We start from the raw sequence: 24,193 nt of genomic DNA on the forward strand, positions 1-24,193 counted from the left end.
TGTTATGAGGTTGCATTTGTTGCGTCAGGTGGTTTATTCGAGTTTAGGCTCGAGTAATAGTAAGTTATTAAAGCTAATACGGAACAGCTAGTTCGCCGAACGAGCGCCGAACTGAACTGGGTGATATTAAATCGACTCCCAGTTCGCGAAACACCTATATTTTGACGTCAAGTGGGGCATGACGGGAACAGGTGACAATAGACCTTCGCCATGTTAGATTTCATGAGATTGTGCTGCAAGTGCTAGTCGAAGGATATTTCGGTTTTACTGACTTCCACGCCGGTGATCTAACCAATAATCATCCAAGCTGGATAGGTTACCCGAATATCTCCGCGATACCGTGGACTGGTTTATGGGGTGAGTTTTCAAAACCTTACATTTCATCCCTCCAATTAGGATCGCGGTCCTCCGGTGGTAGAGGTTACCTACCACCGCTCTCTGCTCCCCCTCACGTTCCTGCTTTTTCACCGATATATCTGTCAATTCGAACCCGCTGATTCACCCGAATCACCGCGAAAACGCATCGTTTTAACCGCGTCCTTGATCCGACGTGAATATCGCGTATCAACAGCCGAGAACGAATCTGTAGAAAAATGCGTTATCACCGATGCATATTATTTGAAATCTCTCTCATCCCCCGGTCATCACCGATGACGTTGTTTCGCAGTATGATAATTACCAATTCTCTAATTAGGGTCAATTCCTCGGTAAACTGACTCACGATTAATTCGCTTACTCGTTGCGGTAAGTTGTGTATTATTTACCATTCTATGCTGCATAGACCGTACCGTACAAACGGTTCACGTTTAAACTTTGGTCGGCGACTCGAACTACACGGGTCCGTCCATTTGACGAGGTAATTTTAGTGATCGGGATAGGGTCGAGGGTTATTTATTTAATATTACGCCTGTTTACAGCGTGCGCGTTGATTAACAGGCCCTGAGGCTGTCGTTGTTGTTTATCACGATCTCCGCACAGGTATCTTGAACCGTATCGAAACGCCTCTCACGTACAGACGTGTGTGCGAATATTATCCCGCAGATCGTTAACATACGTAATTAATGAAAATGATACCTAAGCTGCGGCGGCGCGGCGAAGTGAGAGAGTATAATGAGAGCCGCTTTGTGCTCTAATTCCAAACGCTTGTTTAGCTAATTTTCAGCGAAAACCCAGAGGGTGCTTCGCCGGCCTGAACAATTTCGAACAACGATCGAAAAAACCTTTGTGTTTATTCAGCTACACGCCGAGCCTTGTACCCAACTTGCCGAGTTTATTTCGCTCTTTCTTCTTTTATTTTTCCTTATAACCACTGTGTTTTTACACGTGCCGTAAATTCTGCGCAAAAATACGTAATATACACACACGTCCCACTCGACGATGTGTTAGTGTGTCACACGACTACGCCGATCTATAATCGTTTATGCTCAGCCTTCGGATCGTGTTATATAAATAAAGTACATTATACCTACCGATGGATGAAGAAAAACGATTTACCCTGCGCACTGGCGTCTCTTTGCTATATCCATATACCCGACTACTTCTATCAAACATGCATATAGATGTATATTTTTTCTTTGGTCACACTTCGCTAGTTTATACGGTAATACATCATGCGTATAAATAGTAAATATCTGTAACCCCGCTAGTTCGTGAACACTGTATCACTCCATAAATTGAAATGTAATATCTGTAATATACGTACGTAATTTAACACTATCACGACGACGGCGATGGTGATGATAACGATGATGAAAATTTACGGAAGGCTAAACAGAACGGAAGAAATATAACGTTATAATACTCGCGGGGTGTACGCAAATTGCTCGTTAAATTTACCACTCCCTTTACCCCGCTACACCTGAATCTTATTATTGTTTTCCTAAATTATTAGCCGCCTGTTTTCAGCATCACCAGTCAAGTTTCCTCTGTCATTTCAGCCGATTAGGGTAAAATATGAAAACCCCTCCCCCTCCATCGCCCTGCAGGGCTTATCCCTCTCTTCTTATCTCCGCGGCGATAATTATCTTCAACACAAATCCTCTCTTATACTCTCGTTATCGGAATACAGTGTAAAAAGGTATAACAAGGCGGGTTGCTTACCTTTTAGAAGATAAAGGAACAAGTCTGCAGACCGAGAGTAAATATTTGCATGCTCGCGTGTAATAAAGAGCTGCTTTTACCGCATCAATGCAGCCTTTCTTTGATTAATCATTCTTGGAGAATTTTTCAAAAATTTTCTACCATAACGCAAGGTGCGGATGGAGAATTGCGATATTAACATGAAAAAAACAACAATATCACAAACGCGATAAATTACGCGCTATTCTTTTCACACGGAAAAACGAGAAGCGTGACTCACCTCGTGGTAGAGCAAAGCGGTATATGCCTTAGGTATGCGTGCGTATGCATGTAACAAAACGACTGGAACTATGGGTAAGCATTGCCACGCTCGCCGTTGTGAATCACGCCTAACCGCCACGCAACATAGAAGTATGTATACGCGTTGTACAGATATCGAAGGAAAAGTTCGGAGATATTCTTGCGTTTTTTTTTTTTTTTTTTTTTTTTTTAAACCAAGATAAAAAATTTGCCAGTCAAGAAATAGCACGTATATTCATTCTTGCGTTTATTTGCTCGCTCGTGATGATAGTTTTTGTTTTTTTGTTTTTATTTTTAATTTTTTTTATCCGCTGTGCGTATACGCGCGACGTTACGCGTTACGTAGCCCGCTGCTATGTAAATATCACGTGGCGTGATTTGGTCGCAACACGTACGAAAATCCGTGTCTATAATTTATATACTCATTATATAAACGCACGCGACGACGACGGACGCTGCCTAGAAAAATCTGGATTACGCGAGTATGGCAAGCGGTTTTAACCTGCAATAAGAACGATGTTAACACCAGTGTTGTTACGGAACGATGGCGCGGTGCCTCGCTTCGTAAATCGTGATAAAACGGTAAATCGTCTTCTTCAGACCCCGTTATTATTTATTAAGAGGAGGAACATCTTGGCCGCGTTGTGGGCGGATTCGGCTCGACCATTGCGCGTATACGTGTATAGGAGCTAAGAATCACCGGAGCACGTGGCGATCTATAAAAAAGGGGCCTGAAGAAAGGGAGAAAACGGCGGAAACGAGATCGGGAAATTTTATTCGACGGGGATAAAATCAGTCAGCGATTTTTCGCGCCGCGCCAACGTTGGCAAATCTTTTTACTTATTAGAAGCTCAGACGAGAGAAGTGAACTAAATCCGGTTGGACGGTTGAAACTCGTTTTCGAGGGACATTGTTATTTTACGCAAAATGCCACCCGGGTTATCAAATTGTAGAAAAAATTTTTGGGAATCTTTTAATCACCTCATGTTTGCAACTCGCATTAACGTATCTCTACTTTTAGACGCAGCTTTGCACACGATTACGCCTACCCTACATGGTATACGGCATATAAGGTGTGAGATGTTTGTTTTCACCCGGTTATTTTTAACGCGAACGTTATAGCTGTAGAGAGGTTCTTCGTCGTGGTGTTACAGGGTCGACTGGAAGGAAGGAAAATCTTTATCGAGACGCGATGAGGGGGATGAAAGGATTTGCGGATAGGAGTTCGTATTTTTCTCTCGCTCTAGGCTGTTATTATATATATATACATGTGTGTGTGTGTGTGTGTATTTACATGCGGCAGCTTTTCTTTCTCTCTGCAATCTGATCAGTTCTTGCTATGACGATGCTCGAGTATATGATGTATAATTATACTCGATGCATAAAGTGATGAAAATATTATCATTTTGGATAATATTTGCATAAATTAATTTCTATTTTATTTTCGATTTCATTGCCGTAAAATTTTCCGTAACACGATTTTCATGCTTTAGCTTTTTATTCACGGAGATGCTTCGCTCCGCTGGTTTTCTGCCAAGTTACAATACAGAAGAAAACGTTGAATAAAAATTATCTAGAGTGCGAATTTTTTACTCAGGCGAACGATCGCGTTCTTGCTATTATGTTACATACAGTCAAGATTGTAGAGTTTGAGTTATACAATCTCTTTATCGCGAATTTCAGTTAAAACGTATGAAAAGCATAAGCAAAATGAAAGCAAGACTCCAAGTTTACTCTCTCGAAAGAAATGAAGGATAAAATACAGAAAAAAAAAATATCTCGCCCTCCCTTTTCCTCGTTTTATTATTGAGATTTCACTCGAGATAAATATTGCGGGTTCCCTAAATTTTTCACAAAATCGTATCTTCTCGTTCATATCTTTTCGAGAGAATCTCTCGATGAGATTTCTTGTTTATACAAGAAACAAACAAGCAAACAAACACAAATAGTAGGCAGGTATGTACGTATCTCGAGTCTTATCGTCTACTCGCACCGGAGAAGAAGAAAATAAAGAGAGAAACAAAAATCCGAGCGTCTCTCCTTCCGTACTCAAAGACCAAAGTTGAAGAGAAGGAAAGATATCACGTAGCTTTTATACCAGCAACATTTTACAAGCCTCTTGCCTGGTTTTGCGTTCCGAGTGAGCTTGTGAATTTTTTCCACTACAGTGTCCGATTCTGATTTCGTTTTTCGCTCCGTATTTACCTTGTCAAACAAAAATGAAATCGGCGAGATAGAACAAAGATGCACGAATTGTTGTATCTAAAGATGAAAATAAATTAAACGCGAGTAAAGGTAAACCGTAAAAATCGATATATGTGGCAAAGGAATAAAAATAAATCAGGTGACGTGGATGCAGGTGTTTAAGAGCCTAGCGCGAGATATCAAGTCTTGTTTTACACTTATAGATATGCGAGAGATCTACAAATTGGTCAATGTGACTCACGCACTGCGGATAAAGATGGGTAGAATGAGAGAGAAGGAAGAGTGAGTGAGAGAGAGTGAGAGAGAGAGAGAGAGAGAGATCAGCTGCGGCGCGCAATTAGACGTGACTCTGTGTTGCGTGTAGGTTTCTATAATTATCCAACTTGGGGAATCTGCGAAGATACTACATAAGATCGTATATCTGACGCATGTCATAAAGTTGTTTACGGCCGGAACGAGATAAAAAAAATGATAAAAAATCGCTCTCAAAAGTTACGTACTTTGCAATTATACATTGAAATTATGCCTCCCACGTAGATACGAGATTTTTTTTCCGCCGAGCTCACCGATACACTTATACCCGGGTACTTTCTTTGAAAAACAATTCTTAGAAGAACTTGTCAACGATAAAAAAATACGAGCTGTAAACAAACTCGTTCGCCCACTCCCGCACTGTATACATGCTATAATTACGTATAATGACAAGTTGTTGTTTTCCATCGTTAATAATTCCGCGATATTATCACTGACAACGGCCATTGCTACACCAACAAATTACGCAATACCCGACTTCTTTTGTGCGGGCGGTATGGTTGAAACGAAATTTTGCGAATTTCACGCAATCACCTCCGGATTTTGAAGGCAATCCTGACAAACTATCCGCTAGTCTTGCGGTGTCGTTAGATTCGTCGTTAGGTACCCATCACCGCTGTGCAATAGAATCGAACAAAAAATAAATCCGAATTACGAACAAGTGTGTACTAAGTTCATGTAAGGTCATGCCGAGCGTTAAAATTTGAACCCTTTCCGTTCGTTTGTTTATTTAATATTGGAAGAAAAATGGTGAGTTTGCTCGGTCGGCAAGGGTAGGTGTACTGCACGACCTTAATGCGGAATAATGATACAACGTTACACGCTACGATGTCATTCAAGTGACGTACGTGGCGAGGCGGAGACGCTTTGATCGTGAATCCGTGCGAATAACGTGCTCGGCCTATGCGTGTTCATCCTATTATATATGCGTAATGGCATTCACAGTCGTTCGTTCAGGTGGCCTCGTCATTTTTATTTTTGCGTAATGTCACGTCCGGCGTCTTGTTAATATATGTATACGCATGCATATTATATGTCGTATATATACTATTTAAACCGGGAACATTTGGCCTGTTTATATATACATGTACTCTTTTTTTCGTGCAAATATCACGGTTATATACGTGTACATATGTAACGGAGGCGTTCATTTTTCTCGACGATGACATTATATACGTATACCGAAGGTTCCCGCAAACGCGATGTGTATATTATGCGTATATACCTGCCTGCCTACCCAGTTTTGAAGTTTTATCGAAAGCCTTGTAAGAATAGACTCCTCCTCGCGGTGCTGGTGTAAGATTACGGGGACCTGGATGGGTATCTTATTCTACCCTCTACTCCTTGGAAGAAGAATAAAATACAACTGCCGCTACACGGCGGTGTGCGGGGCATCCTCGTCGATTACATTGTTTCCAAGAAACTAAACTTTCAGCCATGGGGGCGGAAACGGAGGAGAGCGAATGAAGAAGTTAAGGGTGCCTGGGCATAAAGTCCTTTAGGCTATTTCTCCTATACTTCGCCACCCCTTCCCCCATTTTATTTTTATATCATCTCAGGTACACAGAGATACCTCGTGACGTGTACAGTGTGTGTATATATATATATATGTATTACAGTCTAGTTTTCTTTTACGCATACAGACGTCTTTATTCCCGCGTGTACGTGTATTATACGTCTGTACACTACCGCTTTCTTATCTTTCTTCCTTATGGTATACGTTTTCCCTCCGAGATTTCTCGATTTATTATACATACACACACACACAGAATCCTGCAACACCCTTCGGGATTTATATCGCACATATATACCTAAACCGAAATTTCTACCGTCTAGTCGAGTTTCGCCATTCTCCCTCTTACACTTTATCCACACGTGAATCTTTAAGAACACTCGTATATATGTTGCATTCTTTTCTATCCTTCCTTCCTTCCTTTTTCCGATTGGATAGCACTTTGTGCGCAACTCCCCCTCGCATACCCACTCTTTTTAAACAACGCGACCGCGACTAAGTCGAATTGATTTGACGAAATTTTTCAAAGTCTTTCACGTCGACCGCTGCAGGCTATTACACACCTGTGACGTTGGCTAATTCCCCCCGCGTATTACCGAAGCAAATAATATCCATGCAAGCACCCGCATATGTACGACGGGTATATACCTATTATATTGCAGGTATATGTTTCGTCGTCTCGCAAGAGTATAAATGTTAAGACAAAGCGGAGAATTGTGAGATGAGGGCATTAATACAATCTTGTGTACAGAAAATGAGGGGACAACGAAAACAGCAAGTATCCGTCTGCCTGTAATACAGGTACACTTTGACAACAAGTTACGTGTGGCGGTGTATAAATTAGGTACACTTCCACGTAACTATTTGTTATCTATATATAAAAATATATATATATACAGATACGGGTACGACGTACACGTAACAACGCCGAGGAGAGACTTGTTCGGCTTCTTCGTCGCGCATGTGCGCAGTTTTATTTCGTCTTTATTTTAATTTTTGTCCGTCCTTTTCCTCTCACGTTTCCCGACGTATAATTGCATTTGGTGATACACGTATAGTATACACCAGGCGCGTATAATCTGTCCGTTTGCGTATACACACACAGGCATGTGACAATGCAAGTTTGCCAGCTTGTTACATCTCCTCGTCGGTTGAATAAGAAGCCCCTAGCTCTCGGTTTTACTCGTGCCGCATCGGCGAAGAGAGAGCGAGTAAGTGCGAGTATGGCGAGTGAGTTGAACGCTGGATAGACGAGGCGGTGGTCCCACGACCCACAGTATCCGTAGCGGGTCCTAAGTCCCAAGTTACAACCTGCCAGCGTCGGTCCCAGCCGACCGTATAACCTACAAAATTCTACTCCAGCAGCAGCGGTTCTCCCTCGTTCGTACATCCTCGCGATAAATTTTATCTTATTATCGTCGATCGAGTCGTATTATGCGAGCCTGCACCGGCCGGGAACGAGAGAAACTCAATTATACCGATTCGTCTGCGTTGTGACGTTACAGTCCGGGGTCCGTCATCGTTTTCTTTATTCTTCGTCTCGTTTTTCAATCGGTGTACACGATATACAGCTGGCTCGCTATGTTTGGTATCGGGAGCAGAAAAGTGTTGAAATATTCCGCCATTGACACTTCCTTAGCACTGGACGTCGAGGACACCGTCACTTGCTTCTGCAGGTTAGTTTCATCGTCGAATTAAGAGACGATCTTCTACCACCTATAATCCTCGCCTTTTACACCGATGCGTATAATTTGAAACTTGCAGTGCTACACAGTGGCTGAAACCGCGAAAATCTCTCTCTCTCTCTCTATCTCTCTATCTCTCTCTCTGTCTCTCTCTTTCGAATTACGACCTTTACGCGTGTGCATGTACATGTATCGTATATTCTCTGTGCAACGTAGGTGCGTGAAGTTGCGAATGTGAAAAACCGAAGAGCAGGTAGAATGAATTTTACCAAGTTTGCATGTACAGTGCTAAACGGGATGCTCGACTCGTGACGTCAGCTCTCACTTTATAAACTTACATGTGCATACGCGTACGTTGCTGTATACGTATACACGGATGTATGACGTTATTGTAAGCAAACAACCGAGATCGAGTAGAAAGTTTTACCAACTGTAATGGGATTATCACGCGGTCCGTGTCGCCTCCTTTGTACGTAAGAATCACTGCAAACCTGTATTTATAAACGTTGTGCGTACCAGACATAGTGCCGGCAATTATCGAAATTAACCGAGATTACAAGACAAATACAAAAAGAAAAAAACAAAAAACGTCGTTTCTTTACACTCGCGTGTAAAGAACAGGTTCGTCGTATGAACTCATATTCGTTATAATACACGTGCAGTGCCATGGTGAAGCTTGTCTGCCCGATGGAAGAAAGATTTCGACACCTGCAACAGACTTTCACCGTCCCCAGGGGATCCTCCTTATCTACGTTCCATCTATCTGTTTGTCTGTCGAGTGACTGACTGATTCGGACAATTTTAAATATGGTGTCGAGACACGCACTCGTATCGTTGTCAGTCGTCGCGCATTTTTCAACGCTGATGATGGAGAAAATTAAAAATAAAAGGTTAACAATTTTACATTCTTACATTGTATACACGTCGATAGAGTGAATTAACGAAGGATAACAATCTATGAGAACAACTAGGCGCAGAAATTACGTGTGTGAATCTATTTCGCGTTCACGCGATTCACTTACAGACTTGCAGTAAGTACAGTGAGAAATTGGAGGAGAGTTTGCTTGCCGATTGCTACGTAAATACCTCAGGATAGCTCTGTACAAGGTATCGTATATATCTTTTGTTGAAAGGTGGTTTCGATTCAGCCGTTGAATTAGACTTGGTTCAGTAATCACGAACCGTGAACATCATAGGCGGTACTGTAATTATGTGTATAAAAGATGGACGCGTGTATACGTTCACGTTCGAATATTTAGACGTATCTGCAATTGATATTATAAACAAGTGACGAACGGTTTACGATCGAGATTTTCGCTCATTGGTAAAAATGATTCAATTTTTTTTTCTCTCTCTTTGTTTTCGTGCAAGACGCGTCAATCTCTAACTACGCAGAATCGTCGATATGTTTAATTTTCACCAATTTCGGTACAATAACGATGTATAAAATTTTTGCGCGACTGTACACATGTACACGCGTTCGAATTTGGATTAATTTTTCATTTTTCACATTTTTCATCGCGCTAACGAAAAGCAAAAATACAAGCGTGCAAAATTTAATTTGAACACTTTTTTACACGCCCCAGCAGCTGTTTGCCATATTATTATGTATATAGATGTATCATGGCAATTCTGAAACTATTGCTTGATATATATATATATACATGTGTGTGTGTATATACCTACATACGTATTATATGTAGCAGCTGTTGTGTGGTACGGAAAAGTTTTTATTCAAAATATATGCTTTAGTTTGTGTAATTATATCTATTCATTTGATATCGTGCAATTAATACTCTTGCGAGTATCATTCATGATTATACGTCGGAGCGTGCTTCTCTTGTACGTGTAAAACAGACACGTCATCAAGCGTTGTATACGTATACGTATCGAATTCAAGCGGCTAACCCGTGTGACGTCAAAGAGTATTGATTCGATTCTTTATATCGCTATACATTATATGTGAGAGGGAGAGAGAGAGAGGGAGAGAGAGAGAGTGCAGAAAATTGGCCAGATACGCAAAATGAACATTCTGCAGGTATACACACACACACACACAAGTTATACTGGCACATACTGCATTACGTACACGTTGAATAATAATAACAACAACAACAACAACGATCTTCCTGTGTACGTTACGTTCCGTTGTGTATTTTCTCGTTGCTTCAATGTTACCCTCTCGGTATAAAAAAGCTCTGTTGGTGATCGTGTAGAGGTAACGGGTTGTACATAAAGCTATGCGTACAGGTGTGCGTCTACCTGCAACCAATCTACGTCAGAATAGTTAATCTTTGATCGTGATTAATTGGCTGATCGATACAGAGTATATCCTGGGATGTACTCGTATACCAACCTTCTCTCTCGAGCAATTTGAGCAATTGACGAGGCAAAGCTAGGCGACGATAGCTATCGGATCCGAGGTACGGTACATAGGTAGAACGTTTCCGTGTATATTATGGTGGAGTATCGAAACGAGTCTTCCTCATTCTCGGATGAGTATAAAAATGATGCGAAGGTCGCTCGTAGATTGGCCGGGAGCTGGGAGTATGATTCATCGATAATTCGAGTGGATCGTCTTATAACAAGGAATGATCATCATCGTTCCTTAAAGAATATTAGGACGGACGGATTGATGGATGGATAAACAAGCTCGGCGGACAGACGACTCGGTGTATGATGATATACGGTATACGTGTAACGCGTATATAACGTCCGTCTATTTTTACTCCCACTTTATTAAAGTGCCAACTCCAAATATAAACCCTGTCAATGCGCTGCGAACACATTCGTAAGGGTTATATCATTTTTCTTAATTACCGTTCACTCGAGACCGCGATATAATTGTTGTTATCATCATCGTCATTGAAAAAAAAGACCTCCTACGATTAAAGATTCTACAATTAGTCGTTTAAATACGAAAATACTTGTCGAGACGTCTCATTAATTATAGACGTGAAAGTATAAAGACGTGTCCTTAGCCGTCAACCTCAGCTTCGGATGTATTCTCGATAGGTGTGTAGGCATGTCGATAATAAAGATCGTACGTACAAATGTAACTATGGAAAGGTTACGGAGACTAGAAAAATGGAACTAGATAATCTTGGGTTTTTAGGGTCGCTGAGAACGAATCCGACGTCAAAATTTCATACTTCAAAACAGTGGATCCAAGATGGCGGACTAAGAGTATAAAAATTAATTCTATCCGCTCGTATCAAATTCCCGATTGTAAATTTTGCGAATCGGCAACTTGGAGAACCCTCGACTGCAAGGAAAAATGTATGCTTAACTGGTATAAAGTATGCTTCCACAGCTCCGCATTTCCACGACAATAAACCGCGAATTCGTTTTCGTTCGGTATGTATCCGAGTTTCGTACAACTGTCAAATTAGTACGCTACGGGGATCGAGAAAATTCCCGCAGCGTGTTTCACCGCGTACCGATGGGATGCGGGGAATCGGAGCGAAGAGGTGTTTATAAAATGCCGAAGGGGGCGGCGATAGGGCGTCGAATTACTGCCCCTCGCGATCGTCGCGGCGTCGCGTCGCGTCGCGTCTCGTCTCGTCTCGTCTCGTCGACCGGACCGGGATGCTGCAGGGGATGACGATCCTCGCCCGGTGTAAACAAACGCAAACAACGCGCCGGGGGTGCTGCTCCAGTCTCGTCGGTCCACCTAGGAGTCGCGTCGCCTAGGCGCCGCCGGTCCATCGATCGCAAACCCTCGGCAATCCTCTGCAGCGAAACGAACCGGCGCCAGCAGCCTTCCTTCCACTCTCTTCTCGACTTCCATTCTCCTCTGCCTTGTTATACGCGTGGCTTTCCTTTCCTTTCCCCTCTCTCTCTCCCTCTCTCTCTCGCTCTTCACTTTCTCCACCACCCCTTTACCGTGTTTTCTCTGCCCCTCTCGCTATCTTTTTTCTCTTTCTCTCCAGCTACGACGATCTTTAGTCGAAACATCCCCACCACAAGACCACGACGCACACGCCAACCTAATTTGTCTAGTCCTTCTCTTTGTTTTCGCCCCGTATTATCATAGCTGCTGCGTAACGTATGTTTTTTTTTTTTCAATATCTTTTTCGAACGGAAAAGGTTACGAGAGTCTTCGAAGGTATATTATATTCACAATTTTGCAAATATACAATTGTAGCGATTAATCTTCAGTCCGTGAAACGAGATCGTTCCAGCGGCATTTCTTATCGCATTTGCGATTGTATCGTACGATCGTTAAGGTTGTAGTTGTTGAGCGATTAATTTTAGTCGCGATGTGGTTAGCGGAAATCATGCTGCGTGGACTGCAAGCAATACGCATAATTATACGTTGGCGTACATTTGTTCATTTTATTTTTAAGATAAAAAGAAAACAAAATTAGCGTTAATTATATTTCAGGTGGTAAATGAACGCCGCATATCCTCCCTGCGGCTGCTCTGCGCCAATTTTTAGTTTGTCGAAAACTGTTGATAATATTGCTATCTGAAATGACGATGATAAAATAGTTGTACGTGAACTAATCAGTTTGATTTTCTATAAAATTCGGTATCTCTCTTAGCTCTAAAATATTTCACAAATGGTTTTTTCTCTTACGAAAATCGAGCCGCTGATATTATGTAATTGAAAACTGTATGATACGCTCGTTTCTCATGCAGTTGCGATTACGTAATGCAAGGATCATTGCGCGTGTGTCAGAGATCGAAGAACAGATGCGCGAAACCGTCTTTCCCGCTACAACGATACATGTATATATATAATAAATATTAATATGCAGAATAAACTGCACAAGAATACGGATACAATGAGTGCAGATGCACTTCGAGGATGCAATTTTATCTTTAACAATCTCTTACCGTAGAATCGTCTTCACGATGTTGAGTTTTTATAACGTCGACGGACAGTCTAGTCGGTTGTATAATTACGCAAACATAATATTGTAACGAGGAGAGACTCGAGGCGTAGCCTATTCACAGAAAGCTTAATTTATTTTCTAAGGTACTGCAGAATTCGCGACAGATTTTGCATACGACAATGAGCGAGACGTATAAAAGCTGATACCGTTTCTGAACTAAGAACAAAGAATTATTCTATACCCGTACGTGTATCGTTAATTGTTTTTAAACGGACTCTTCGTTACTCGCTAAACGCCGTTTTTCGTTATATAGCGGTAAATCGGAAGTATCACGTATCGCCTCGACTCGTCGAGGGTTCGATATACCTTTAATTCGTATATTTACGCGTCGTTGTCCGTGTGAATAATTGCCTATCGTGAATATTACAGAAGCCTTTCACGCGTCGATCCGTGTGCAACGTGCGTTACGAATCATTTAATTTCGCACTGCACAGGGTGTGTAGATATATATATCATAAACTGTAACAACGTTCGTAGTGCTGTAATACTATTTATCGAATTCCACGAGTATCGGACAAAGCGAAAATTCCTGCATTATTTCTCTTCCGATATTATCTTCGTCGGTATATTATTGTTCTGATAATGACAATAACTCGTTGATTTTCTTTCTTCAAATTTTGCAACAACACAAACGGCAACGATGATTTACTGAAAATTTGAAATTTCCGTGGAATTCACCTTCTCGCGTTGAATGTCAATTAACACGTTGCGTGGCGTACATCGGGAATCGGTGTGTTACAGCGACCCACCACCCCTTGCAGAATTAAAAAAAAGCCCCCAATTGCAAGCATCGCCCGATACGCGTAAAACATGCGTAGGTGTGTCAGTGGGGCTGCTCCGTCATGTATGTACGATGTATGCATGCACGTATATACGTGTATACGTATACCTATACAGTGGCGGGTGATATCGATTGTCGCAGAGGAGCGGAGATGGAGGAGAAGGAGGATAAGAAGGGGTCGGTTAGGGGCAGGGAAGGGGGGCGTGGGAGGAGCTTTGGGGGGAGAAACTGGAGTGACCCAGTCAGCTGACTCGTGGCTCCGACGCCAACAGCTGATCCGGCGTCCCGCGCCGTGGCGAGAGCATCGCGACGCAACTGACGCCGCATTGCCGCCGCGACGCCCAACCCCTGATGCACGATTATGCGAGTTCGCGACGTTAAAGAAATACAAACACGCACACGCACGCACGCTGCGCCGAGTATCGTTGCGGAACGAAGATAGGACCTCGATCGTTCGTTTAAACGATAAACTATCCATTTTTGTACGCTGTGATGTAATAAATTATATGCAAGTGCGGGAAACGCGTCAAGTTTCAACAGTGTTTGTCGTACTTGGTGTATTGTACGTGAAAGAGGAATAAGAAGAATAAGAAGAAGAGGAGGAGGAGAAGACGAAAACAAAGAATATTAATAATAATAATCCACGCGAATTTAACCAGAGCGGTAACACAATCCGAGAGAAAGATCGATTTTACTCGGGTTATTTCATCTTCGTTTCCGGGTTTTTTTCTTTACTTCTTTTTGTTTCACTTAAACATATACTCCGAGGTGTCTGTGCGTCGTTTTTGCATTCCTATACCGCAACAATATGCGTGTCGTTTACCGAGCAGTCTCCTTTGTCATAACGTAGAAAGGAGTCGATCAATCAACCCGTCAATCAATCACCGGAAAAGGAAAAGTTGGACAATTATAACTTGATTTCAATTTTCACTTTTCGGAAATATCGGTTATTTTCCATTATTTGAATTGTTTATTGGTTTGTTTTTGTTTTTTTTTTTTTTCTCGAGTCTTCAAGTTTTGTACAATCAATCTGAGCTACAATTTATTATTGCGCTCCTTCTCTCTGCGGCGTTTTCTTTTTTTTATAAGATAAGAAAATCCGTAGGTATATATGTAAATAACCGCATACCTTTTATATATGAAGTTGCATACACGAGAATTCGCGGGATTTTCTTCTCCTATTGCCTGCAGATGTACATATTCAAATATATGTACGTATAATGATACAGTATATAACCTGTATGTGTGTATGTATTTCACTGACATTACATTCTCTTTCTAAATATGTATATTAATTAATATTGCACCGCATCGCCGCAAACGCTTGCCACTTGACGAATGTACAGGGCGTCAAAACCTTGCATTTGATACTAATTTAATTTTTTTTTTTATTCCCACATATTGTAATATCAACTATATTTTGCGAATAACCGAACGAGAAGTAAAGTTTTACATTATTTATTGAATAATTTCTTACAATGTTTTGTGTACGCACAAACTTCACCGCTATCGTATGTTATTAATTATAATTATATATCCGCTCGGATTTATTTTAACCAACTAGTGACCGCAGTTCGAGATTAACCCGTCAAGGCAGACCGGATGTGACTGAAAAAAAAAAATATGCCTTACGACGAAAGATATAAATCTCATAATAATATGCAAAAGTGATAGGAAAACTCAATCAAACTTTGATACGTATATAATATAAACGTATTTTACAGGTATACGCGGTAAAGCGACCTGCTACGATTTTAGGCTATTTGTCTCTGCTAGTTTGAAAAATTTCGAATATGTATAGATAGATGTACATATAATGCTTTGATTCGCGACTTCGAGACAACGAGTGAGACACATTTGTTAGTCGAACACATTAGAAGGCGCACAATCAGATTCGACCGTGGCTGCTAAAACACATGACAATGCGGTGCATGCATGTGCGGTGGTGCGTCATTGACCGCGATATCGTTAATACGCATGCAGTCGTGTTGCACGACGTATGTATGCACGTGTAACAGTACAAGTATATAATGAAACAAAGGTTGGAGGGATCGGTACGATTCGGTATTTCAGCTTATCGATAGCAGCATGATCGATTAATGATTTCACACGGGCAGGAAAGTTAGAAAGCGACAAATTACGTATGTGAGATGAAATTACTCGTTGTTCGAATAACGATTTTTATTTTTGTTTATTGAAATTGTAATTCTTCGAAACCGGGACGCCCGATTTGTTATTCCAAGCGAAGAAAATCCAGATTTATTGTATGTTATACCGTAATAATATCATGAGCCAAGAAAGAAAACGATGAGATTATAGTACGTACGTGTAGGAAAAACCCCAAGTGGCAAGCGGATGTGACGTCACGAGACAAACAATTCGCAGATATGTGAAAAAGAAAACGAATTAAAAAAAAAAAAAAAAAAATACCAGAATGCCGAGAATAACAATGAAATTCACAGATGTGAATTTATCATCAAATACGATCACGTTATGTTATTGAAGCCGAAAGGTTCGGCGCAGCAGTTATAGATAAATGGAAGAAATAAAAAGTGAAGATGAAAGTAGAAAAGAACAAAAGAGAGAAGGAAAAAAGAAATGTAAAACAAATTGAATTTTGTGTGCATGTAGTACGCGAGAGAAATTTAGCGGAATCAGCGATAATCACTTGGAGTCATCGTCGTCGTCGTCGGTATCAGCATCGGGAACACATACGCCGATAATGATGCGGTCGCCGGCACGGGGGGCTGTCGCCCTTACGGAGACGACGACGTCCTCGGCCTCGGCGCCCGCCACCCCCGTGCACAACTCCTCCTCGTCCTCGTCCTCGGCAACCGGAGGAACAAACGTCTCCTCGCGGCTCTCCCTATTTGACACCTGCCACAGGAAGATACGACTCTTCGGTGAATTAGTCGCGTGAGTCCCCCACCCCCTGCAGCACTTGGAAAAACAAAGCGAAACGGGAATATTGAACGAAAGTCGAATTACCAGATTCATGGTGGAAATCTTACCTACGATTCACGCTCGGGATTTTTTTCCCTTATCAAACAAACGGTGAAAATGATCGATACGATCTTTCATCGTGTATGCGTTTCAATCCAGGGATGGATTTTGGCCGATCACGTATTTAGTTCCGCGATATTGAGAAAGTTCAAAATGTTGAACCTGATGTATACGAAGGTCAAAATTTTATCGACTTACGAATGTAAGAGAGTGACGATTTTTTTTTTCTTCTTTTTTTGTATTGTGAAAAAGAAGAAAAAAAATTGTAGCACGTTTATACGTGCATCTCATCGTCCAATGCAAAAATCTAATTAACCTATTTCGGAGATCGTTTTTGCTTGTTTTCCATTCTTATACGTGTGTAAGGGTTATTATTGGATTCGATCGGTTTTAGCTTGTTTTTCCTAGTTGCAATACCTAACGCATACATTATACCTATATATATATATATATATATGTTACGGATATTCTTATATTTATAAATATTTTGACGGATCAGTTATTCATCGAATTCAAACAGTTATACACACGTGTACAACCAGCCAGTGATGCGGCGGCGAATCTCTCTTTGTGCATGCGTCACGCTGCAGGAAGGAAGATGTATCCATAAACGTGTAATATATCTGGGCGTATGGGTGTGTGCGGAGAGTGTGTGACGTGCATCGATGTACCACGAGTCTCGATGTATTTTATACACACACACACACGCACGCACGCAACATGTATCGTTCGTATGCTTACGGGATGACGATTAGACGGGTGTGTATGTAGGTCGCGCAGGGCGGTACGAAAGGACGAACGAACGTGCCTTTTCGTTTCTAGACGGTAGGGAAACCTTTCTATTCCTGGTCGATAATGCAAAGTTATTCGGAACGCGGGCTAAACAGTGGTCGTAGGTAGGTATAATAGGCCGCGAGGCCAATTTACCGGGCATTGCTTGGAGAACCGCTTTATCAAACCCATCGCGACGAATATTGAAAATGTGGGGGGTGAGAAAAATCTGCTTACCCTCGCAAACGCGGCGATTTTTATTTACCACCGTTTAGTTGTAAATGATGGAAGAAACAACCGTGCGTTTGCCGATTTGAATTTAAGGTATTAACTTGGAACGGGTACAGGTAAGAGAAACGTCACAATTCGTAATTGGATTTTGGAGCTCGATGCAAGAAGAGCCAGAGATGACTTTGAAACTTGAGATTGTACACCCGCGGTAGTTACTCAAGAATCCCGAACGTCTCAACTCGGAGATTGCGCGGCGGCTTGACTTTAGTAAAGTTTGGACGAGGAAAGATCTTCAATTTTGAGGCTGCCTGCTGACTCAAAGTGTAACTACTGCGGTATGTTCACCCGGCACTGTGTCACGCTCGAGTTTTAGTTCTGTTTGTACGTTTCAGCGGAGAGTTTAAATAAATAAAAATAAATAAAGCAAATTTCGTCTCGACAGTCGTAGAAAAGGTAGCAATGGCTGGATTTCGAAATTCCACTTCATTAAAATTAACTCGACAACGCTCGGCCAACCGCTGTTTATATTCAGAAACGATGTTCGGTACCTTGTGCTTGAATCGCGGTATTCGCGAAAATCAGGATCAACCCTGATCTTGTCGTTACTGTACTTAGGTATGAGTTTGCGTGTAACGTATACAAGTTTACGGCTGCTCTCTGGACCAAAACTCTTGCCCTCGATTCGCTTTTGCGGCTAAATCAGGGTTACCGGACTTGAGGTGTCGCCGACCCGAGTCATGGCACGACGCGATCACAACGGAGGTCAGCGATTGCAATAAGAAACTAAGAACACCGGCTGCACGATGACTCACGGATCGTCCGCCTCCGATCTCGAACCGGAATCTCTCCCATCCGTGTAACTCCGTGGAGTCAATGAAATTTTTATTACAACAATGCTCATTTTCACATATAATTGACATCACTTCTCAGATTATACCCTTAGCGTCAGGATAAGAAAATTTTGCGGAATGGTTTAGCGCCGTTGATAAAGCAATGTATAAAAATGGGAATTTCCAGAAGTGGGTACCTAACCCAAGAAGACCTCTCCTCGAACCTGCTCGACGCCGGTTTTATCGTGAAATTTTCTCCTTCCTTTTACCTTTTATATATACATATCCATTTACGCCTTATCAGACTTCAAAGGGGTATCATAAATCAATTTTTTACTTCTCCAAGGATAGGCTGGGTTTCGTTTTAAATCGCGAATACACTCGAGGATCACGACTCCCTCTCGTCCCAAACACCTATAAGGTTTTACCCTATCGTCGATAGGTTATTGAGTTCGACCCTTGCTCGTCCGGATACCCCGTCACTTACGCAGGCCAGATTATGTACGGCAAACTCGAGCTTTTTTTTTTTTTTTTCTTTACACCCTCACCGAGCACTCCTCGTCGAGGACCAAACAGCATCTCCAGATTTTGAGTGAAAAAACTGCTATTATCAAATCGTCGTACGTAACACGCAAAGGAGCGAAGCAACAACGACGATGTTGCCGCAGGGTTACAGTTTAAAATAGTTGACACCGAGACGTGAATCAGCTTTATATAACCAGAGATGACACACGAAGTGAATAGTCTTGACCAAGTTTAGAGGATGTTTTTACCGCAGCGCGGCCCTTGTCCCGATTTTTCACCTGTCACGTTTAAACCATCAATAAAGTCTTCTCAAAATATAATTGTGCTCAGGGAAACAATTCTCTTACATCTGTACGGATGATGATTTATTTTATATGTACAATAGAAGTGCCAGCGATGATTTACTTGTCTTAAATGCGAACGAGCTGCGTCTACGATTCTGACGGCGATCAGGCGATTGATAAATAATTTCACGTGATTGAAACAGAGCGGCAGCGGAAACGTATGTAACAATATCGAATGATGTTATTTATTCGCCGTTGTTAAGGTGGTGGTTATAGGTACAATCGCTGTAGTGTCTTCTCGCGGTTAAGAAAGTCACGCTTTTTTACGATACAATTATAACTAATTTATGTTTGCTCGTAACTTAAAGTACACGGTACATGCTTGTATTATTACACTGTGTGCAGCGAGGTTCAAGTGGCCAGAATTATGGCTCGTACCAGTTCTCGTCGGTTGCATCGTTGCCCCCTGAAGCAGTATTTGTGTGTTAAATTATAATATATCACACCGTGCGGATCGTGATTATCACAAATTGTTGACTGCTATTTTTATAATTATTTACAGAAAAGCCCGACGGAAGGAGAAAGATGCCGGAGCCACGGAAGATCCCAAATTGTACCTGGAGGAAGCCGCTTTGGAACGACAGCTTCCGGAACTTGACCTGAGGATGCTTGTCGACCTACCGGCTGGTCTCGATTACAACGAATGGCTAGCCTCCCACACTCTCGCACTTTTTGACCACATCAATCTCTTCTACGGAACGATATCCGAGTTTTGTACGATGACGGGATGCCCCGACATGACGGGTCCTGGTTTGAGGTATTTGCGACAAAAATTATCAATTACATGGACGCGAAGACGAACGATGTAGATTCTTGAGACCTCGTCAAAATTCACTAACATTGTGCCGCCTGGTCGTAGCGAAAATTATGGAGATCGTTGGCTCTTTCAATTTCCGATCCGAGGATTGGCTGAAGAACTCCACTGCCTTTCGTAAGGATATCTAGTTATCAACGGTGCCTGTGTAAATAAATACCGACGTAAATATAACATATCTCTAACCGAGCCCCTCGCCGTCCAGTAAACTGTTTAGATTCGACGAATTTTATGACCGGTTTATATTTACAGAAGCGTAAAAAGATACGCGCACCCGTACTATATTTCTCGATAAAAACTATCAATATATGCCAGCATACTCTTGACCGTACTTGGTCGCTCAAATAATCACAACGACAGCACGAACGCTGCGGTGAAAATAAAAAAATAAAGAAATCGCATCGAATTACACACCCGTATTGTTTCTTTCGTATGAAATGTACGCTTATCGCAGGAAGTCATTCATTTAATTCTAGTGAATTAATTAACAATCTAATGTCTATTGGAATACACGTTGCATAATCAATACACCATTGCTATTTATCGTGTGATAGATGTCCATTCAATTTTTGAAATATTTCTTTCTTTCACTTTCAGGACGTATTTATGGTTTGACGAAAAAGGAAAAAAGACTAGAGTGGCTGCTCCACAATACATAGACTACGTCATGACATTTACACAGCGTACTGTTAGTGATGAAACAATATTCCCTACTAAATATGGTAAGTAGTGGGAAAAAATCTTTCCTTTCTAGTTTCATTCAGTATCGTTTATTTCCAAGTAAAATATAAATAGAAAGTTCCGTCTCTCGGAGGAATATGTCTGGTCGTTATCAGCTATCGATAAAAAAAAACAATATTAACAGCAACTTTTCACGAACCAGTGATTGCAAAAAGTTGATCACTTTCCTCGAACATTCCTGTTCTACGTCACTTGATATTTATTTTTGTGCCTGTTTTTAGCCAACGAGTTTCCAAGCTCGTTTGAATCGATAGTGCGTAAGATCCTGCGATTGCTGTACCATGTTGTTGCGCACATATATCACTGTCACTTTAGGGAAGTTGCACTATTGGGATTGCATGCGCATCTCAATTGTGTATTCGCCCATCTTACACTTCTTAATCAACGCTTCAACCTTATCGACCCGAAGGAGACTGAGATCCTTGGGGACTTAGAAGCTGCTCTTTTAGGTAAGAATACTCTATAGTAGAGAACATATCATGTATCAAGCTTTGTGATTTGTGAAGTGAATTCGACATAATTGAATTACACGCGTAACTGTGTTTAGGTATCGGATCGATGGCAAAGATATTTTTCATTTCAGGTGATTCTACGCCTGCTTCTTCACAACCCCCAGCCATCCAGGAAACTCCAACCACAACTACCTAGGTAGATCCTGTTAAATGAAGCTAGAGGTTGCAGTTCCTGAGATCAGATAACGCTAGACGTTAACTGTTGACTATAGAGTTATGAGAGTTTTGGAGTTTCCATACAGAATATAGGCAAGTCGATGAAAAGCGCAGTTCTGTAAAAACCAGTAGTACCTGTACATAGAGAAGTGTGGAAAACAACTACAAGATGTAATTAGGGTTCCTCTGTTTGTTGTTTGTGAGTATTGTACATAATTTATTAAATGGTAAGATATATTGAAGGAAAATGAAAAACAAAAAAACGAAACCGACAAAAAAACAACAAAGATTATTGAATATTATTGACAAAGCTATAGTTGCTGTAAGAAATAATTTGTTCTGTATAAAAAAAAATAAATAAAACAATATTGTAAAGTTAAAATAAAACCAAATATATACCTGGTGTTGAAATATTTGTGTCGGGGATATCTATTTATAATACGTATATCTGAATATTTTGTTTTATCAATTATCACACAAATGAGTCAATCACGTTTCACATCCATCTATAATACACGATGAGTATACAGTTAATGCCCGGTGCCCTTATGGGTTTATATATAATTAAACTTCAAGTAATTCTGAATATTAAAAAATGTTGCATCGCATGAATTTGCCTACATCTGTTGTAATAAATCTTGTTCCGTTTTAGCGACATGGGATCCAGATTAGGCGAAACGAATAAACTACCCCTTTGCAAAATACGTGTACTCCCGCAACTGGATTTCTACTAGCTGAAACAATCGCACACAAAGAAGTATCCAACATTCACAGTCGTACTGTCAATACTTGAGAATAATGTAACAAAATGTTCTACAGTGACTTCTCTTCCGTTCATTGATACATTATTCATTTCCTTATTGTGATACAATCGACCTTTAGACTCATGGAATAATGACGTTACCTATATTTTTATACTAGTTACAAGCGGCATGCATAATTAATTATAATAATTCTACCAGTTATTACTAGTTATATGACTTAATAAGTAGCCTCTAGTCACGTACAACTGTTGTTGGTGCAATTGTTCACTTCGACAATCCTAAACGCCCTGAATACCTGAGCTATCTCTCTTAGAAAGAAACCAAGTCCCTCAGCTATTGGTTCACAGAGGTCTCGAAAAGATGTAGCTATATTGTACAACAGTATGAGTACCGGTTGTATCGTCGCATTGAATAATATTGACAATGATGGCTTCAGAAAGTAATCCGCAATCAATTGTACGACTCCCACTGTAAGTGGCCTTACTATGCTGAAGAGCAAAAATCTTATCAGCTGCAGTATAAAGGCTGTGACAAAGGCTATTCCTATGTGAATTGTACCGAATATTTCCGCCCAGAAACGGGTCGCGATGTAATCCGTTCGTTCCGCGCATTTCTCTGTAGCCAGTATCGGTGGAGCATCAGTTGTTCGATAGTACCTGTCGATGCACAGTGTCGATCGTTTTACTTAATCGTTACAGTTACTTTTGTCTGTCTATTATTAACGAAATGTTGAGAAATTTTAGGAAAACGTACGCTGAATTGCCGTGATCAAAGTAGTAGATGTCTATCTTCTCCGACGTGTCATCAATGCCGTTTCCCGGAGTTCTTGGTTTTTCAAAATCCCGTTTCTTCTTTTTGGGAATGCCTTCTGATAGTTCACAGCATACATAGCTCTAAATTAAACTCACTTACTATAAAACAGTGATTAGTGATTGAACATTGAATCTGTACCTTTGGATAATTCTGATAAAGGTCCTTCTTAACTTTTACTTGATACGTCTTATCTGACATCTTTGGAGATTGCCTTCTGGGCCATTTAAAGTTCCATTTCTCACGGATGGGTCGGACTGCTTTCAAAGAGCCTAAAATACATCTTCCTTGTATCTTTTCTTTCTTTCTCTTTTCCTTTGCAATCAATCGCGCAGGTTTTTAATCAAGATTCTCACCTTGATCACGTTTCGGTATATTAGAAATACTCCTGTTGGGCAAGCGTAATTTCGAGAAATCGTTAACAGTATCACCTAGAAAATTTACCGCCTTCCTACTTTCAATGTAGTTTTAATGTAAAATCATTATTCCATGAGTTATGAATCAGAGAAGTCCTCACGTTTTATACGCATACGGGCAGTGGCATGCCACTGGCGTTTTTCCATTTTGAATAATAGGTTGACACACCAGCCCTTGATTTGCAAGACAGCTTTGTATCGGCGCTGTGGGTTCAAGCTGATACCTCTGAGGTGAGACTTGACGAACTGGTCTTGAGAGTGTATCATCTGGCGGTGGACATTGGACAGATCGACATAAACACTCTTCTGAGGAGGAAACAGGTCTTTGAATGACCGATGGCGCTTAGGGTGTGAATTAGTTGACAGCAGAGGGCTGAAAACGTTAAATAATAATTTATAGAGATATATCCTACTTTCGATAAGTGTTACACCATTTTTATTCAGTTCAGAGTAGTTCATAATTGAACTCATATCTGTGTGTAACGAAGTTATGTTGGACG

General features: G+C 41.1%; 2 protein-coding genes across 5 annotated transcripts; one reads left to right on the top strand and one right to left on the bottom strand.

Annotated features, from left to right (window-relative positions):
* Nucleotides 1-22,906, top strand: LOC124185687 (MOB kinase activator-like 2). Of its 4 annotated transcripts, XR_006871432.1 has the most exons (7): nucleotides 7,635-8,085; nucleotides 16,408-16,692; nucleotides 19,983-20,237; nucleotides 20,892-21,016; nucleotides 21,257-21,484; nucleotides 21,619-21,902; nucleotides 22,356-22,906. XR_006871432.1 is itself a non-coding variant. In XM_046576692.1 (6 exons), exons 1-6 carry the CDS (start codon nucleotides 353-355, stop codon nucleotides 21,681-21,683), a joined length of 963 nt encoding a protein of 320 aa, XP_046432648.1. In that variant the 5' UTR covers nucleotides 1-352; the 3' UTR covers nucleotides 21,684-22,118. The 4 variants fall into 4 exon arrangements, 3 of the variants coding, with proteins under 3 accessions (XP_046432648.1, XP_046432646.1, XP_046432647.1); XM_046576692.1 differs by lacking the exons at nucleotides 7,635-8,085; nucleotides 22,356-22,906 and adding an exon at nucleotides 1-357 and having other exon boundaries at nucleotides 21,619-22,118; XM_046576690.1 differs by lacking the exon at nucleotides 22,356-22,906 and having other exon boundaries at nucleotides 21,619-22,118.
* LOC124184797 lies at nucleotides 22,703-23,478 on the bottom strand. Its single transcript, XM_046574898.1, has 3 exons — nucleotides 23,419-23,478; nucleotides 23,221-23,360; nucleotides 22,703-23,123 (listed from the first exon to the last, which is right to left on the bottom strand). Exons 1-3 carry the CDS (start codon nucleotides 23,476-23,478, stop codon nucleotides 22,703-22,705), a joined length of 621 nt encoding a protein of 206 aa, XP_046430854.1.
* Nucleotides 23,479-24,193: the final 715 nt, after the last annotated feature.

This window comes from Neodiprion fabricii, chromosome 6 (assembly GCF_021155785.1).
Source record: "Neodiprion fabricii isolate iyNeoFabr1 chromosome 6, iyNeoFabr1.1, whole genome shotgun sequence".
Taxonomy (NCBI): Eukaryota; Metazoa; Arthropoda; class Insecta; order Hymenoptera; family Diprionidae; genus Neodiprion; species Neodiprion fabricii.